The sequence below is a fragment of the Hyperoodon ampullatus genome (genome assembly GCF_949752795.1).
Source record: "Hyperoodon ampullatus genome assembly, chromosome: 10".
NCBI lineage: Eukaryota > Metazoa > Chordata > Mammalia > Artiodactyla > Ziphiidae > Hyperoodon > Hyperoodon ampullatus.
Genome location: NC_136923.1, coordinates 42,323,488 through 42,341,519, shown reverse-complemented (window position 1 = coordinate 42,341,519; position 18,032 = coordinate 42,323,488). Strand labels below are relative to the sequence as shown.

Sequence of the window (18,032 nt, the reverse complement as noted above, 5' to 3'; positions counted from 1 at the left end):
CACTAACTATTTCCAAAGTTGTATATATTACTTTCTTTTTAATTTTTACAAATCAACATAGGACTTTGGTTAGAGAAAATAAAGAAACAAGTGGTTTTAATATTTCTAGAAGGGAAAGTAATTTTTAATACTCTATCTGCACAGAACTGTGCAGTCCCAATCTGTTAAACACTGTTTAGTTTACCAATTATTACAAATGAATTTGCATGGGTCCTTTAAGGAAACTGCAATGCCAACCTAAGGATGCAGCAACAGCCTTAGTAGGAGAATTATTAATTTATTAATTTACTAATCTATTTTTTGCTCTTTTTTTTGCTGCATAGGCTTTCTGTAGTTGTGGCGAGCGGGTGCTACTCTTTGTTGTGGTGTGTGGGCTTCTCTTGTTGCGGAGCACAGTCTCTAGGGCATGCAGGCTTCAGAAGTTGTGGCACGTGGGCTCAGTAGTTGTGGCTTGCAGGCTTTAGAGCACAGGCTCAGTAGTTGTGGCACACAGGCTTAGTTGCTCTGCGGCATGTGGGATCTTCCCAGACCAGGCATCAAACCCGTGTCCCCTGTATTGGCAGGAGGATTCTTAACCACTGCGCCACCAGGGAAGTCCCAGGAGAATTTTTTTTAAAGGCCAAGAGTAAGTCAAACAATAATGGAGATCTGACATTACTTTCATTGTCACATTCTAAATGATGAAGAATATATTTTTGTCCCCATGTGAAGCAGTAACACCCACATAGCATCGTCTGACCCACTTAACCTAGCAGCCCGGAGCTGGTGGGGCACAATGCCTATGGGTTGGCCTTTCACTCTTAGAGATCCAACATTTTGTGGTCCAGGAGGAGGGACTTTTCCGAGTAGTCTTAGCCCAAAGACAAGGTCCTTCCTTGGAGAGAAAGGGTGCTCTGAGCCCATGAAATACCAAGGTGGCAGCAGGGCTGACATTCCTTCCTGTCAGGACCCAGCATTAGGAAAACGAAAGTCTCCGAGACCAGAAAGGCGAGATCAGCTCTTCTTTTACACCCCCTTGTCTGGCCGGTTGATATTCTGACTTTGCTAAACCAAATGCCTGCTCTTCTTAAACATTTCCTTGAGGTGCCAGTGGGATATGGCACCGCTCACTGGAGGAGTCCCTGCGTATTGAGTACCTGCAGGACAGTGGCAGGGACTGACCTGGCCCTCCAAGGCCGATGCTGCCGCAGTTGCCCCTACTCCCACACCACAGATTATATCACCTGTGCCTGGTCCATGGTCCCCAGCAGGGCCACAGGGCCCAGAGAAGGGTCAGAGGGAAGTGATAACCTTGAAGGGCTGGGACCCCCAGGCACGAAAGATAGCTATTTGGTCTTTGCTGTAAGTAGTCCCACTGCAAGGCTGGCCACCAGCCCTGCTGCGGTAGCCCACCCACCTGATGTCCCATTTCAATCAGCTCTTCCGTGTGTTAAAGGAGACCCCTCAGCCCTACACTGCTGGTCATAAAAGCTAAAGCAATGTTCCCTTCTGGGGGAATCTACCTTGTAAGAGATTCCTGAAGATCAAAGAGGCCCTGAGGGTGGAATGTCATGCACTGTGACAGATGATGAAGGAGAAAGCTGGGGTTGGGCGTGAGGAAAACTGCTCAGTTCCCTGGTCGGAAAGCCGCTTGGCCTAAGCATTGGGCAGCCTGGGCTCTTCCCTGCCCTGGCTCCCCATCACGGCAAGACGAGGCAGGATGAATGGCCCACCTAGGCAGAAAGGACCAAACACCTCTTGGTCTCCAGGAGTCTCCTTGATGGTGGACCCCCAGGAAAGGGGATATTGTCTTAGCTTTCACAATTCGTAGTCCAGGGGTCAACTTAACAGAAGATGGGGCACAGGATGGGTGGGCACCTTCTGCGAGGCATGGGCAGATGAATACAGCCCTCTCCACTGAAGAGCACCGCAGCTCTTCCAAAAGGACACAGTCCCCAGTTCACCATGTGGTGACCTTTGCTTCCAAGGCCATTGAGCACAGGATTTTATGGAATGTGGGTGGGGTCAGTTATGTGTTGTCTCCCAGACGGGTGAGATCCTGAGAACATTAGGGCCAGTGAAGGGTTCCTCGTCCTGTCTGAGCAGTTGCCCCTCAGAACTGGTTGTCCCCAATATACTGGGCTGTTACTGAGCAGAACAGTGGGTGGGTTTAGGAGGTGACTATCTGCCCCCTAACTGGGCAATGGGGAAGATGGGAGGGATCACCCTCAGCCCCAAATATATACAATTCCTGTGGTTTGACTCCCAGGGGTCCATCAGAAGAGACACCATGGCCGAGTATGACTACGGAGACCCCGGGTTCTTCAACGCTTCCAATGACAGCAGCCAGGGGCACAAACACTTCCTACAGTTCAGCAAGTTGTTCCTGCCCTGCATGTATTTGGTGGTGTTCATCTGTGGCCTGGTGGGGAACTCCCTGGTGCTGGTCATATACATCTTCTACCAGAAGCTGAAGAGCCTGACGGACGTGTTCCTAATGAACCTGCCCTTGGCTGACCTGGTGTTCGTCTGTACTCTGCCCTTCTGGGCCTATGCAGGCATCCATGAGTGGGTCTTTGGCAAAGTCATGTGCAAAACCCTGCTGGGCATCTACACTTTGAACTTCTACACGTCCATGCTCATCCTCACCTGCATCACCATGGACCGCTTCATTGCAGTGGTTCAGGCCACCAAGGCCTATAACCAGCAGGCCAAGCGGATGGCCTGGGGTAAGGCCATCTGCTTGTCCATCTGGGTAGTTTCCCTGCTGGTTTCCTTGCCGCAGATCATCTATGGCAACGTCCTTTACCTTGACAAGCCTGTCTGCGGCTATCACAACGAGGAGATTTCCACCATGGTTCTGGCCACCCAGATGACACTGGGGTTCTTCCTGCCACTGCTTGCCATGATTGTCTGCTACTCAGTCATAATCAAGACACTGCTTCAGGCCCGAGGCTTCCAGAAGCACAAGTCTCTGAAGATCATCTTCCTGGTGGTGGCGGTGTTCCTGCTGACCCAGACACCCTTCAACCTCGTGAAGCTCATCCGCAGCACGAGCTGGGAGTACCACACCATGACTAGCTTTCACTATGCCATCACAGTGACAGAGGCCATCGCCTACCTGCGTGCCTGCCTTAATCCTGTGCTCTATGCCTTTGTTGGCCTGAAGTTTCGGAAGAACTTCTGGAAACTTGTGAAAGACGCTGGCTGCCTCCCTCACCTGGGTGTCTCAAGCCAATGGAAGGGTTCAGAGGACACTTCCAGGACTGCTTCAGCCTCTCGCAACATGGAGGCGACCAGCATGGTCCAGCTGTAGGCCTCTCCAGCTGGAGAGGCTTCTCAGAAGTCACAGGAGCATGGCTGTGTCCTCTAAGGCTTTGTGTATAGCATGAGCATTCTCAAGGAGAAGTTATCAAATGGTGCAGCTGGGGTGGGATGCTTCTTCTCAGGCATGCGCAGATTGTGCTCTCTTCTTTTACACCCAGGCCTAAAGCTCAAAGGGGAGTCTGAAAGCTGCCAGAGCTTTCCTTCCTCTACCCCGAGGATACTGACACCAGGGAATGACGTGTGATTCTCAAGACCCCAGGCTCTCCTTCAAGCGGAATGGGACTAAGGGTTGAAGAGGGGGACCTGGCCAACAAAGGTCTTGATGGCAGGTGACACTCTGGGCTCCCAAGTTCAGAAGATTCTTCTGCTGACTGGGAAGCAGGGGAGATTAAAGCAGCCACGAAAACCAGTGCTGACACTGTGACTCAGACCTCCATCACCAGGCACCCAACAGAAATGAGCTCAGTTTCTGCCACGCCTTGTGGGTTTGGTTTTATATAGATAGGTGCTTTATGTTCTCTTTGATTAATCCTGGAAGGACTAGCACCAGGGAATATGAATGGGCCAAAGCAAATTAGGGTCGGCTGAGGATTCCAGTGGGCCACAGAATGCTAGAAAAATGTGCAAAGCTGAGTTTAAGACTATCATGAGTCTAAGCAGCACCTCTGAAATGGATCTTTGGTGGGTGTGCTCATTTAAAACCTGAATTTATCCAATGCCTCACACACACACAAATCATATATAAATGTATATATAATACACACACACACATCTCAAACAGCATGATTTTCATGACTGAGAAATAAAACTTTTTAAATGTCTCCAAACTACTTTTATCCTTAGGCACATTCCACCTTACTGTGGTATTCCTGAATATACCGAAAATGATCACTTGTGGGCTCAGAGCACAGGAAATAAGTTAAAACTGTCAACTTTCAGGGCACTGCTCTATCAATACACTAATGATAACAACTGTGGCTTCAACCTCCTGCCCAGAGCAAGAGGTGCATTTGTTACCTCTGAGGTGTGGTCACAGAATGAGGCAGAGTTTTAAATGTCAGTCACTTGTTGGTGCATGTTTATTAGATCCCAGCAACCTGCTCAACAGGCTTAAAGGGCCTTTTTGGCTCACATGTCACAAAATCGCTCACTGAAATATGAAGAACCTGTTGACAACAGCTAAGAAGAGAGCTCAGGGAGGTGGGCCAGAAAGGGCCGAACAGTGAGGTTTCGCAGCTTGGACAGACCCGAATCACGAGTGGGTAAGACCAGCTGGTAATCTCTTAATCACTTCCGCTTTGGTGAAACGTGTACCATAACAGTACCACCTCTCAGGGCAGGTATGCGAGGACTGGAGAGGGTGCACACAAACACTTAGCACGGTTTGCATTTGTGGGAGGAAGGTCCCCAAAATGGCGGTAGTTGTTATTCTCTCAAGAACCAGCCACAGGGCTTCCCTGGTGGTGCAGTGGTTGAGGGTCCGCCTGCCGATGCAGAGGACACAGGTTTGTGCCCCGGTCCAGGAGGATCCCACATGCTGCGGAGTGGCTGGGCCCGTGAGCCATGGCCGCTGGGCCTGCGCGTCCGGAGCCTGTGCTCCGCAACGGGAGAGGCCGCAACAGTGAGAGGCCCGTGTACCGCAAAAAAAAAAAAAAAAAAAGAACCAGCCACACAAAACGTTAGCCACCTGCCTTTCTCTGTGCCCTGGCGGGGTGTGGGAGGGTCGGCTTCATGCCTTCCAGAGGTGCACGGCACAGTCCAGCTGTGCACAGGCCGGCCTTGCAGGGCCCACAGGGCCACCAACTGTTTCATACACATGCCTAAATGCACCCACGGGGAGAGCGGCTTTACTGTGCTCAGGCCGCATGGACTACCCAGTGCTCCTCAAACACCAAAACCTGCCCTTTTCATGGTGACAAGGCTGACTTTCAACTTGTTTACGTTGGCTTCAGAGGGGGAGTTTTGGTCACCCTCCTCTGTGCTGTCACCTTAATGTCGAGCACTCCTGGTAGAGGGGCCACGAGCCCCTGGCCTCCCCAACAATGTCCCAGAACAAGAGACAGAGGCCTTAACTGGGAAGGAAGGAGTGAAGAGTCGGGGAGTCAGGGTCCCTGCGGCCTCTCCATGTGTCCCCACGGAGGAAAGCAGTGTGGTGGGATGGGAAAAGCAGGGCTCTGGGGTGACTCAGTCACTGCCCCGGGGAGAGCTCCACATCTGTCCATCCTGGGACAAGCCACACGGCCTCCTCAAGCCCGTTTCACCATCCACACCCCGAGCTGACAACGGCCCTCCTTCCAGGAGCGCTGTGAGGCACGGACAGTGCACTCCAAGCCACGCTGGGGGCTGCTGGTCACAGCAACAGAGGGGCGGCTGCTGGGACCGCTGGGTTCTCCCCAAACGGTGCCTGCCTGGCTGAGTCAAAGGAGACCAGGCACCCATCAGGCCGTGTCCCATCCCAGGCCTATTATATGCCCTCTCTCCAGGCTCCTTGCAAAAAGGTTTTGCACTGGCCCTTCCACAGCTTAGGAGAACCTGCCTGCCTGTCCTGAGGAAAAGCACAGCAGCTCAATCTTCTTTCACCTTCTCTGCCTCCCCAGTCCCTCGTTGGCCCTACTCTCTGGGCCCTCACCTGCTCACACTTGGGAGTAGAGATCTTTTTCCCAAACCCCTCCTGGGTACACACCATTACGGGCAACAGACACGGGCACAGCCCAAACAAGGCTTTCACTCTCGACTTCACTCATCCACGAGACAGCCCCATGGAGTACAAGCTCAGACCCGCCTTTCTCCCCTGGGCTCTCCGCTCTGCTCCCACGCACCAGTGCTTGACGTAAGCAGCCTGGGGTGTGGGGGAAACTGGCGGGAGGGGGTCAGGCTGGGTGTGGACCCTGGGTGAGTCCAATTGGCCTCACGTGCGGCCTCAGGGTCTCCTCCCCCACCAGGTTCCCTGCACTTGCAGGCTGGGGGCGGGGCGGTCCGAGATGTGGTGAACACAGGATGAACCTGATTCCAGGGGCTACCTGGAGCCAGAAGCCCGGGATTCTCAGTGAGCATTCTGGACTGAGGAAATGGTGCTGCAGGAGAGAAAAAACAGAAGCTGCCCGTACTGGAGGGGTGGAGGCGCAGCAAAGAGCACAGGGCCCAGGAGTGGCCGGGGCGCTGGCTCTAGGCTTGTTCTCTCAGCGCAGACCCCTTCCACAGGCCCAGTCCTTTGTGGTCCACGGTAACTCCCAGTGCCATTTGGTAGGACGCCTGGTACTATCATCCCTGTTTTCCAGATGAGGAAACTAGTTCAGAGACATTACTACCTGCCAAAGCTCACACAGCAGAGCTAGGGCTGGAACCCCGGTGAATAACCTTTTTCTCTTCCCCCAAATGTTGGCTAAGATGGCCCGGGGTACCTGACAACTCTGTACTTGTCTGAAGGCGGAGATGCTAGGTTAACCCAAGCACAAGGTGGCTTTCTAAGCTTAACCGTTATCACCATATCCTGTTCTCGGTTTGAGATACCAGGTATTGTATCTCCTGGTTGGTGATAAACCTGCCACAGATCCCTGAAGCACTCTGACCACAGAGCACCTGTTCTAAAGCAAGTACTGGCAAAGATGCTCTGTGGGTCAGGGACAGTCTCTGTGCGTGAGTCTGAGCTCAGTATCATCTGGGCATCTGGCAGGATTTTCGTTGGCGAACACAACTGAGCTACGAGATGTAAGGAACCAGGGCCCGTGGCGGTAGACACCACGGTGTGGCCCTTGACCTCACAGCTCAGGGAAGACATCACCAAAACCACACAATTCCATGGAAGGCCTTCCACATCATTTCCATCTGATCCTCCTAACAACCCTAGAGGTGCCGTCCCTGTCTCTTCTCTATGAGGGAGGGAACTGAGTTCGGGGCCTGCGGTGCTCAAAGCCAGGGAACCTGGAGGCAGCAGACCAGGAGTGTCTGACTCTGGACCTCAAACTCTTCATGGGCACGGTCTGCTTGAGAAGGGAGGCCGGGCCTGGAGGAGGGAATGGCTGCTGGAAGCAGAGCAGAGGCCAAGGGACCCAAGGCCAGGCCTGTTGCTGGAGGACAGAGTTTCTTTCCTCCTCTGCCTACCTCAGTCCTGAGAAGAGCTGGGCACCTGGTCAGGGAGACGGCTGAGGATGGGCCTGGGTCACTGTTGGGAGGGGTGTGCACACCTGCAGGGTTCTGGAGAATATCGGCCCTCCACCTGAGGTGGGCTGTGCTCCTAAGCCACGTGCAGGGGCCTCTGGGAGACTGCTTAGGGATCTGCGGGATCCTGCCAGGTCTCCCCGAGAGCCTGGATTCTGGGACCTGTTCCTGTCCCATCACGGCCAGGAGGGCCAAGGCAGACAACTGTGTCCTGAGAATGCGTGTGTATGGTGGGGAGGAGTGGACAAAGTGGCAGGGAAGGTGGGCAGGTGTTTGATGTGAAGATAGGGAAACGGGACCAGGAGAAGAGGGCTGTACTCTTCAAAATGAATCTCGGGCCTGTGGACCGGAGGGAGGGGTTCTGGGCACAAAGCTTAATGCTGACACTTACAGCCCCCTGACCCTGAGCAAGTTACCTGGCCTCCTGAGCTTCAGTACCTTGACCTGTAAAATGGGGACCATAATCCCTACTCTTTGAAGGGTTGGGCAGGGACTAAGTGAGGTCACGTGCAAAAGCTGCTACACAGGGAAAGTGCTCGACAGACGCTGCCTCCAGGCAGCCTCCTTCCCCCCACATCAGGGCTTTCACAGCCTTTAACCCCTCCTGGACCACTTCTTCCTTTGGACTTGCTGATTTCTTTCTCTCAGTGTCTTGGCAGGGATGCATTCACAAACCCAGGCTCTATACCAACCCCTCACCCCCCCACCCCACCAAACCCATCTGAGTTTCTCAGACTCCTGGTGGTTTTGATTGGTCCTAAGCTTAGGAAGAAAAAGCCACCAGAGACACGGGGGTCTGTCTCTGGCTAACTCACAAGGAAGGTGTGAGACAAGGCAGACCCTGAACTGACTTGGAGGGCTGGCCCTTCACCCAAACAGATGATGCATGGGGACTGCAGGTCCATCCATTAGCCCTGCATCTCCCTTGGAGACCGCAGGCCAGCATGCTGGCAGTTTCCTTTCCTTGGACCGCTTCCTGATTTCCCATGACCAAAAACACACTTATTTGTCAGCGGTCAGAAGACCTTCTGCTTTTGTTCCTACTGAGAAAGGGGAAGGTGAAAGGTGAAGGGAAGAGGGAGCTGCAGGGTGGCACTTTCTCATGCAGGTGACAGCCCAAGGCCATCCTCCCAGGCCCTGAGCTTCCGGTCCTGCTCCCCGGACCCCCTACCCACCTACCCACCTGGCCAGCAGCTGAGGCACTGTCAGTGAAGAGTTGCCAGGTGACGACGGCACGAGTATGGCTTAGTGCAAATGCAACGGAACGTGCCCTGGGGACCACTGAACCATGGGGGTTGGGGAGAACGCTGCAGGCTCACGCAGCCAGGAAAGGCTTCAGAAGGAAAAGAAAGGGCCCATGGTCACAGTGGGCAGAGGCTTTCTTGGGTTGGGTGATGGGGCTGGCTTTATCCATGAGGCAAGGTCAGTCACCCTCAAGCAAGAGAACAGAAGAGTATGGAGACATACACTTGAGCCTAAAATCTCCTGTGCTGAGAACCTTCCGAAGATTAGGTGCATCTCCTCCCATGCAGCAGAAATCCTGGATGATAAATCTGACAGTCCTTCCTCTGAATTCTGGGCCGGAATTGAGGAACAGAGATCTCAATACAAGTTGGCAAGAGCATCACAAAACTCCCTAACTGGATGGAAAGTGAGTCAATGAACGTCTGGACACAGGAGCCATGTCAATTCTCCCTTGAGCTTCCAAACAGGCAGTGCTTTGCTGCAGGAACAGCAGTTAAGCCAGACACCAGGGGCTGAGAAACACCAAGCAAGGCTGCCATGTAGGGGAACCTGACTTTCCCCAAGGGTCCCCTGGCTTAAACTCTTGACACTTTAATACAATGGCACTTTGTGCAGTTACTTCATATATTTAGAAATTAGCCATTGCAGAACTCTCTTCACAGGCCTTGTTGGAAAAGAGCTGGCCCAGAAAAATGAGAGGGCCAATGGAGAGCCGGTACTAAAGGACACCCCTGTGCCTGATGCTGTCCATCTGCGGCATCGGGAACATTTGATTGGGTCTGGGTCACTGATTAAGAGCAGCACAAGATACTGGTGATGGGGCAGGCATGGGCTGGGGGAGGGGAAAGTCCCTCGGGTTCCACAAAGCACTGGGTAACAAACTTGGTTATATTTTTATTGCTTTTAGAACTTTGGGGTGGACGTCCCTGGCAGTCCAGTGGTTAAGACTCCCCACTTCCACTGCAGGGGGCATGGGTTCGATCCCTGCTTAGGGAGCTAAGATCCTGCATGCTGCATGGCGCAGTCAAAAAAAAAAGAGGACTTCTGAGAGAAACATCTACTTGGGACAACAGAAATTAATCTTGTGGCACCATTACCAAGCCTGATGAGTGGTTCCAAAAGATGAACACGGTTTTTAAAGAGCAGTGCGTTACTCTGAGCATGGCTACAGCAGCCCAGCAAATGTTGCTCTTATGGGCTGAATTGTGTCCCCCCCCTTAAATTCATATGTTGACGTCTTAACGCCCAGTATCTCAGAATGTGACTGTTTTTGGAGATAAGACCTAAAAGAAGTAAGTTAGTTAAAATGAGGCCAATAAGGTGAGCCCTAATCCAACCTGACTGGTGTCCTTATAAGGAGAAAAGATTAGAACACAGAGAGACATGGGTGGCACATGCATAGCGGGCATGACCATGTGAAGAGACAGGAAGATAGCAGCTGTCTGCAAGCCAAGGAGAGGCCTCAGGAAACCAAACCTGCCGATACCTTGGCCTTGGACTCCCAGAACTGTGAGAAAATAGATTTCTGTTGTTTAAGTCACCTGGTCTATGGTATTTTGTTATGGCGGCCTGAGCAGATGAATATAGTTGCCTAAGCCAAGAGAGGCCTTCCTGGAGATGCTGAAATCAGGGGGACCGCTGACAGACACGCCCAGGAACTCTCTGACAAGGCTCAACACTGACTACTCCTCGAGCCCTGGTGCTCCTCAAGGGCACCCTGCCCCGAGCACTGTTCGCAGGCACCTTCCCTTAAGCAAAGACAGCCAATCCTGCTTCCAAGCTCTCCTAATCCTTTGATAAGAAACCACAAGGCCAGGCACTTACTGAGCACTCAGAAATGGAGGTGATGTCTACTCACTGTTCAGCCACGTTTGGGTCAAGAGAATCAGTTTCGGTGGGTGTTTCAGGCAAGGAGGAGCCGGACTCCTGTATCTGGCATAACTCCTCATCTGTGATGATGTCAAACACGGCATCGTCTGGCGGCCGGCAGTCTGTGTTAGCATCTGGGGTGCAGACGCAGGTCGGGAGAGAAGAGAAATGCACAGTCATGGACAGTACAGGGAGGGAGTGCAGCTACGTGGGATGAGCCACCAGGACACACTCTAAGTGCTCACTCAACCGACAGCTACTCTGTCCAGATGGAGAGAAATGGCTCTTGGGATGTTCCAGAAAAGCAGATGAGGGGACTACAGATGAAACTGAATGCACCATGTAAGAGATTTCTCTGAAGTCCCTTAGGCAGCGGTGTGGAGAGGTTTTAAGCTCTTACGTGTTCTCTGAGGCCCTTTATTTAGAAGGAAAAAAAACCTATCAAAACCTTATCAGGAAAGAACCTAACAAAAAGGTAATCATACTTCTGTGCTGCTGAATCCTTGCTCCAGCAGACACAGACCTCACTCATGCCTCTCTGAGAGGAGGATTCTGTCTGACCCGCATTTTCACCTTAATCCACTGGGGGGTGGAAAAGAACCTCCCTCTGCACAGCAGCCATTGTGCTTCTGACCAGGGGACTTGTGCCCAACTTTGCAGGCTACCCAGTAGGAAGGATGCTGTGCGATGCTGCTGTGCTAGTCACCCCCCACCCTGCCAACAAGCAGTCTCTTGCATGTGATGGAAAACGTGATGGCAGGCCTGAGATGAAAGAAGAAAAGACAGAAAGTAAGACAGACAGACAGAGGAGACAGGAAATGTCAGAAATCAAAACAAGCAACCTCAGCATGCTGGCACCATGCCACCCTCTGTCGTCACTGGAACACCCACTAGTGAGCCAGGCAAGGGGAAGGTTCAGCAAGAAGAACAGTTCAGGGGAGTTACAAGTTCCCAGCAGGCCCTGCCGCATGGCTCCTGGGACAGGCCATGCTTTAGAATAGACACCCACAGTCCAGTCCTGAGAGGGCAGCCTGGGCTGGTCTGCGAGGTTGTGCTGAGCAGCAGCAGCAGGAACCAAATCCCGCTTCCTTTTACTGAGCTGAGTGAGAGGACATGAAGGAGAATATATCCTTCCTGGCCGCCAAGAGAGAATGTGAGCTACAAGGAGACAGGGAAGGATGTGCTCGTTTCCACACTCAACTCCTGGCCTTTGGTTACCCTGAAAGAGAGGGCTGGATACGGGGCTGGGGCCCTGGGAGACAGCGTTTTCCAAACCTGTGGGTCCACTGGTGGTATGTGAGTTGAGAGGTAAACAGATACCACGTTAAATAACACTGAATCATATCAGGAGAAAGTTATTCCCTTTTCAATTCTCCTTCAATCCTAATTACATCAAAAAGAAAGTCTCAGATTGGTGGTACTACCTTTTTAGTGCCTAAGTTTGGAAAACACTGAACTAAGCATGTTCCAGCTAAGCAGCCACAGTGCGGTAGCGGTGAGGGTAGCACCTGGAGAACACCGAGGGCAGTGGCAGAGCCTGACCTTGGCCTCCGGTGGCCTGGGGTGTGGCCTGGGCTGGTGACCGGGCGGGGCTGGGCTCTCCCTGGCTGGTGCCCGAGCTGGTGCTGTCGGGGGACCCGGGGCCCTCGCTCAGCTTCTGGAAGCAGGCCTGGCAGCAGCGCTCCTTCTTGCCGCTGTGCTTGCTCACAGCGTAGTTGTTGCAGCAGTAGTAACAGAAGATGTGGCCGCATACCCTGGGGACGACAAAGGCACAGGCCCTGAGGACGCTGCACTAGAGGTCTCAAGTGACCTGCTCGGCACCGGAACCAGGCTCTGTTCTGGGCTCTGGATGCCACATGGCTTGTCAGACCTGGCTCTGCCCCCACTCTAGAGTGGGGCCTGAAGGCCTATCTCATAAGATTCCAAGAAAGCCATCTTGGTAAGCCTGATGGGAGACACTTTTACTTCCTAGGGTCCTGGGAGGCAGGCCGAGCCCCCTTCCCTGACGCAACAATGCAGGTGTGCATTCTAGGCCTCGGGGGCTGGGCTCTAAGAGACCACAGACCCCATCCCCCTGTGCTGACCGTTCTCCATCTGTCCCCATCCCAACCCAAGATTCATTCCTGCCTGCCCTTCTTTGGGCCCTGGGGGGCGGGGGGTCTTTGCTCTGTGTTCCTCTGGTGAAGCCTCAGCCCCTGCTCTCTTTGGGTTTCATTTCCCCTCTGACCCCTGCAGGCCAAGAGAGGGCCAGAGGTTGGGTCTCTGGGAGCTCTACATCCCTGTGGGTCCCCCTAACTTTGCCTACACCCCCTGTATTAAACTCTCTTCCCTTTCGGGGATCCCTGAGTGTCCTGCTGAGACCCTGCCTAACATACCCTCCTCAACTGGTTCCCTCGAAACTAAGAGACAACGTGCTCTTCCTAGACAGTTGGCTGAGGTGCCAACGCCTGCCACGGAGTCCTCGTTCAGAGGCGTCTGCTCTAGTGCTGGGCCCTGCCCGCAAGCCGCCTGCTGACCTGCAGTGGTGTCGCCGCACCATCCAGCTGAACTCCCTCTTGCAGTCAAAGCAGTGATTTGCCTCCGTTTCCCCCAGCCACCTCTCCTCAGCACTGAGCTTCTGTTGAAATTCCAGGGCATCTGACTTCTGCCAGAGAGCATCCTTGTCCCTGGGAAAAAGCCGCATTAGAAAAACAGAAGAAAGAATCCATGAAAACAATAGAATTATCTCTGGTTCATTTCAAAAGACTGCTTCCGAATTTCCCAAAACACAAGGAGAATTCACTTTTACCTTGGAAATAACCCCCCAGTCTAGGTCACCTCTGTCACCCCACACCAGTCCCAGACTCAGCAGGAGCCTCCCAACGTGTAAGTCCTCATCTGACACCACACGTGTGAAGGTACAGGGGGGCCTGCTATGTCCATAAAAGGCTCTGGCAACTGCAAAGACCTGCTGGCACTGACAAGTGTCACCAGCTGCTCAGATGTCTAAATGACAGTGCATGTGGCCACTAGGAGTTTAAGCTGTCACGTGCTGCCATGATTACATGACCGTCTGTGTGCTGTGAGCCCAAGAACCCAAACCTTAAATGTGCTCGGGATCCTTCATGTTTTTATGGTTTAAGTAACAATTAATGGAGGAGAGTCAAGCTTTTCCAGCCTGAAAATCCGATGGGATGTTGACCTCCTCCACTCCTTAGAGAGACAGCACAGCCACTACAGGAAGCAAGCACACTGAAAAAAGTGGCACGCTTTTCAGGAGGCTCTGGCAGCATCTGAATGTGCCTGATGCATCAGGGAAGATGTGTATAAAGCCTTCCTTAAAACTGCTGTTAATTTTGGGGGCTATAGGAAACACAGAGGATGGAAGAACATGTTAAGTGACACCATGGGCATGCAATCAGCAAAGTCCAGGCTATGGGAAACTCTACCAGATGAATGGCCTGCTTTCTTTAAAAGTAAACCGCAAAGGAAAAAAAAAGAGAGAGATGGTGGAGGAACCATGACTAAGTAAGAGAGATCTAAGAAACATATCACCATGCAATATATAGATCTAATATAGATCCTGATTAGAAAAAATGATAAAGCAATTAGAAAAATTTCAAACTAGACACGACACTTGATGATATTGGGAATTAGTTAATTTTCAAGCACGGTAATGATGCTGTGGTTGTTTAAAATAGAGTCCTTGTGTTGGAGAGGTATGTATCAAAATACTTGTGGATGAGATGACAGGATGTCTGGGATTTGCTTCAGAATAATCTGAGGAGGTGGGGGAAATGGGTAGGACTCTTGGATGATACAAGACTGGTCATGAGCTGAATAATGTTGAAGCTGGGTGACAGGTACACAGCAGTGCATTTTGCTATCCTATTTTTATATTTTTGAAAATTTCCAGGACTTCCCTGGAGGTCCAGTAGTTAAGACTCCGCGTTTCCACTGCAGGGGGCGTGGGTTTGATTCCTGGTTGGGGAACTAAGATCCCACAAGCAGTCAGGCGCAGCCAAAAAAATAATAATAATTCCATACAAAAACCTTTACAAACTTTTTGAATGACTTGTCAACATTTAAAAGTCAGGCCAATTTCACATAAAAATCCAGATTTCCACCTTCTCTTAAGAAGTAAGGTGACTTGGCAACCCTGGACTCGATGCCTGTGGGGCAACAGTCAGCAAGAGCAGGGCAGCTCATGTCCTCCTGTTTCTCAGAGCCCCCGTCCTGGCCCGGTTCACACATTTACATCACTGTCTGCTACCTGCAGGCACTGGAGTTTGGGGGCCCAGGTGCTGGGGAGAGTGGGACGGAGGAGAAGGAGAAAAGGGCTCATGAGAGAGAGAAGGACACGGGAATGGAGAAGTCCCTGAGGATATTAAACATCTTTGTCACTCTTGTGGCCAAGCACATGGAGATTTTGAAAACAGTTAGCATAGCAATAAGAGAACACGGACCAGGTGCAAGGCTGCCAAGGGCCTGAGCAGACCCTGTTCACGTGTGTGGGCGCTTACAACACAACACAAGCAGACAGGGGCCCATTTCCCTCGAAGAGTCCTTTCAAGAACAGTTGCATTTCTTTAAAGAAAAGCCAAGCTTGGGGGCAGCCCCTGGCCCCTTGTTTGACACTCACCTGAGCAGCTCTATCAGCCGCTCCTCCAGGTACTTCTTGGTTCTGTTCAGGTCATCCAGGTCAGCAAGCATCTTCTGGTCATTCTTCTCCCTGTCTGTCACCTCCTGGCAGAGTCTGTTGTAATACTCCTGGATCTTTGTCGTGGCTTTTTCAAGTTCCTTCTGGGTCCTGGTGGAGGAGTAGTCAGTTTTCCTTATTACCCACTACTTCCAGCTTCCCCCGTGCCTCTGGGCTAACCCAGGCCTCTAATGGGGGGTCCTGCTGCCCTACCAGTCTTTCCCCTTCATGGGGGGGAGCCCCTTGGCACTGCCCCACTCACAGGCTGTACACTCTCTTAAGCCTTCAAAACTTCCCTCACACACCCAAACTCTTCACACACCACCACCCCTCACAACAAATACAAGGGACATTTGGGAGAGGAGGTTGACCTCAGGTCACTAGGAGCACCCCAGGTGCGTCAAACTCTGCACCACTTGGTTCCTGGGCAGAGACTGAGGTTTTGACAGGAGCCCAGTGGGTCAAGTACATGGGCTGGTGATGGCGGTATACACAAGAGGAAAAAGGAGCCAGGAGAGAAAGAGCAGAGGCGTAGCTTCCTGGAGATGACCACACAGAGGAGCGCCTATCTTCCATGTGTCTTTGGGACTCTACACATGGGGCTTGGCATGGGGCACACAGCAGGTACTCAATCTACACTGCGAGGCGTTCAACCTGACAACCCTGAGGCCTAAGGAATCCTGTTCTGGGTGCTTCGGAGCCTCAAGCTGCAGCAGAGGGGCCGGCTGAACCACGGTCTTCCCGCCCTTGCCCACTTCTCTTTCAGCTCACCTGTCCCCTAAGGCAGTGGTTTTCCAAGGATGCCTTATAAAGCAAGGCATTCGTAACAGCTCCATTAAAACAGAGGGCTGGGCTTCCCTTGTGGCGCAGTGGTTGAGAGTCCGCCTGCCGATGCAGGGGACGCGGGTTCGTGCCCCGGTCTGGGAGGATCCCACGTGCCGCGGAGCGGCTGAGCCTGTGAGCCATGGCCGCTGGGCCTGTGTGTCCGGAGTCTGTGCTCCGCAACGGGAGAGGCCGCAACAGTGAGAGGCCCACGTACCGCAAACAAACAAACCAACCAACAAACAAAAAAACCCAGAGGGCTGTGCAAGACTAATTAATCTGTATCTAATCCAGCCTTTCCATGTCCAGTATAAAGTTGTCAGGAGGTTATTGTTTACTAGACACTGTCCTCCAAAATGATCTCGGGTACACACACACACACACACACAACCACAGAGTTATAGCATTAAAAAAAATGCCACCAACTTTGGAGGTTCTACTTAAATTGTCACATGAACACCACCTGGCTAAGGGCAGCCAGAGTCCTATAGGATTCAAACTCTGTAAGGAGTCAGCTGAGAAGAGTCAGATGAGAAGAAATGTACATTGAGGTTACTAAACAACCAGCGTGGTCTGGATCTCCCACTGAGCCTGGGCCCAGGCCTAGAAGCAGATGGCAGGAGATGGGTGGAAAAGTTAAAGCCTCGGGAGAATTTGGTGTGTCTGCTTTTGCTGGGAGCACACATGCAATCAGGTCCCAGCATCCCCTGCGGGACCAGTTTGGCCCTATCACCACACCAGTAGGCTGATGATGCTCACAACTCCGGGTGGCCCCCAAGCCTGAAGATGAAGAGGTCTCGGGGTTGGACACAGGTAGGGCCATACTTTAAGGTTAAAAAAAAATTATGATGAAAGGGTGACAGCACGATGTGCTCTCCACAGACACAGCACCAGAGTCTCCAGGAAGACAAGCCGATCCTGCTCCCTGGCTCGCTCACTCACTCTCAGATGAGCTTGCCAGAACCTCACACCTAACCCCGCAGCCTCTCATTTCATAGAGGAAATGAGGAACTCAAGTCAAAACACAGGGGGGAAAACATGCACACACAATACTCTCACACCAGTACCCTAAAATAAAACAAAACAAAACACAAAACTATCTGTCTATATATTTTTTAGGGTAGTTGTTGAGACAAAGACTCTGGAGTCAAATGTTCTGAATTCCAATCCTGCCATCGCCACTTACACACTGTGTGACCCTGGGCAAGTGACTTCACTCCTCTAAGCCTTGTTTTCCTCATCTATGAAATGGGATAAATAATAATACCATCCTCACAGGACCATTAGGAGGATTAAATGGGCAAATAAATACCAAGTATTTAAAACGGTACCTGCCACATTTTAGGCATTACTTAAATGTTTGCTGTTAGTAGTACCATGATTATCTCCCAGCTTTTATTTCATTTTAGTTTTACCAAAGCATGAAGTTACTGAACTGAAATATGTCCTGCTAGAGATAAGACAACGGAATTAAGAGAAAGGGTCTCTGCAGCCGTCTATAGGCTTGTGACAGGCAGATTGCCAAGGTTCTCTGTGGCATGCTTCTGACATAAGCACTTTATGAGTCTGTGGCTTTTCTTGCAAAAGGGCTTCTTTAACCTGATATGAGTGGTTGACTTTCTAAATGACTGTACCGAACACCCCCTCCCTTGAGGACTCTCCCACTGGCCGCGTGGGTGGACCGTGTAACTAACCTGTCCAAGTCTTGGCGCAGGGCGGCCCCCTCCTCATCCTTTCTCAGCATGGCGGCTTCGCACTCGGCAAGGTGCTTGCTGGTGCAGCTCAGCTTCTCCGCCGCATCAGCCTGGGCAGCCTGGCACAGGACAGCAGGGAGAAGATGCTCGGTTGCAGGAGCCCATGCAAGATGCCATCAAGTGACTGGCATGCTCCCCACCCCATCTGGCTGGCGCACTTCTAACAGGAGGGGCTTTTGTCTGTTTTTAAGTTCAAGAGA

At 52.0% G+C, this 18,032-nt stretch overlaps 2 protein-coding genes across 2 annotated transcripts in view; one reads left to right on the top strand and one right to left on the bottom strand.

The window, feature by feature from the left end:
* Positions 1 to 18,032, bottom strand: part of FYCO1 (FYVE and coiled-coil domain autophagy adaptor 1) — a gene marked incomplete at its 5' end in the record, with an annotated part of 67,899 nt that overhangs the window by 27,928 nt on the left and 21,939 nt on the right. The window contains 5 exons of the mRNA XM_079713575.1: positions 10,568 to 10,712; positions 12,121 to 12,332; positions 13,095 to 13,244; positions 15,200 to 15,367; positions 17,773 to 17,891. Coding sequence (XP_079569701.1) covers positions 10,568 to 10,712; positions 12,121 to 12,332; positions 13,095 to 13,244; positions 15,200 to 15,367; positions 17,773 to 17,891 — 794 coding nt within the window. The remainder of the gene's footprint in view (positions 1 to 10,567; positions 10,713 to 12,120; positions 12,333 to 13,094; positions 13,245 to 15,199; positions 15,368 to 17,772; positions 17,892 to 18,032) is intronic.
* Positions 2,270 to 3,295, top strand: CXCR6 (C-X-C motif chemokine receptor 6; the record flags this gene model as incomplete). Its single annotated transcript, XM_079713574.1, has 1 exon — positions 2,270 to 3,295. One exon carries the CDS (start codon positions 2,270 to 2,272, stop codon positions 3,293 to 3,295), a length of 1,026 nt encoding a protein of 341 aa, XP_079569700.1.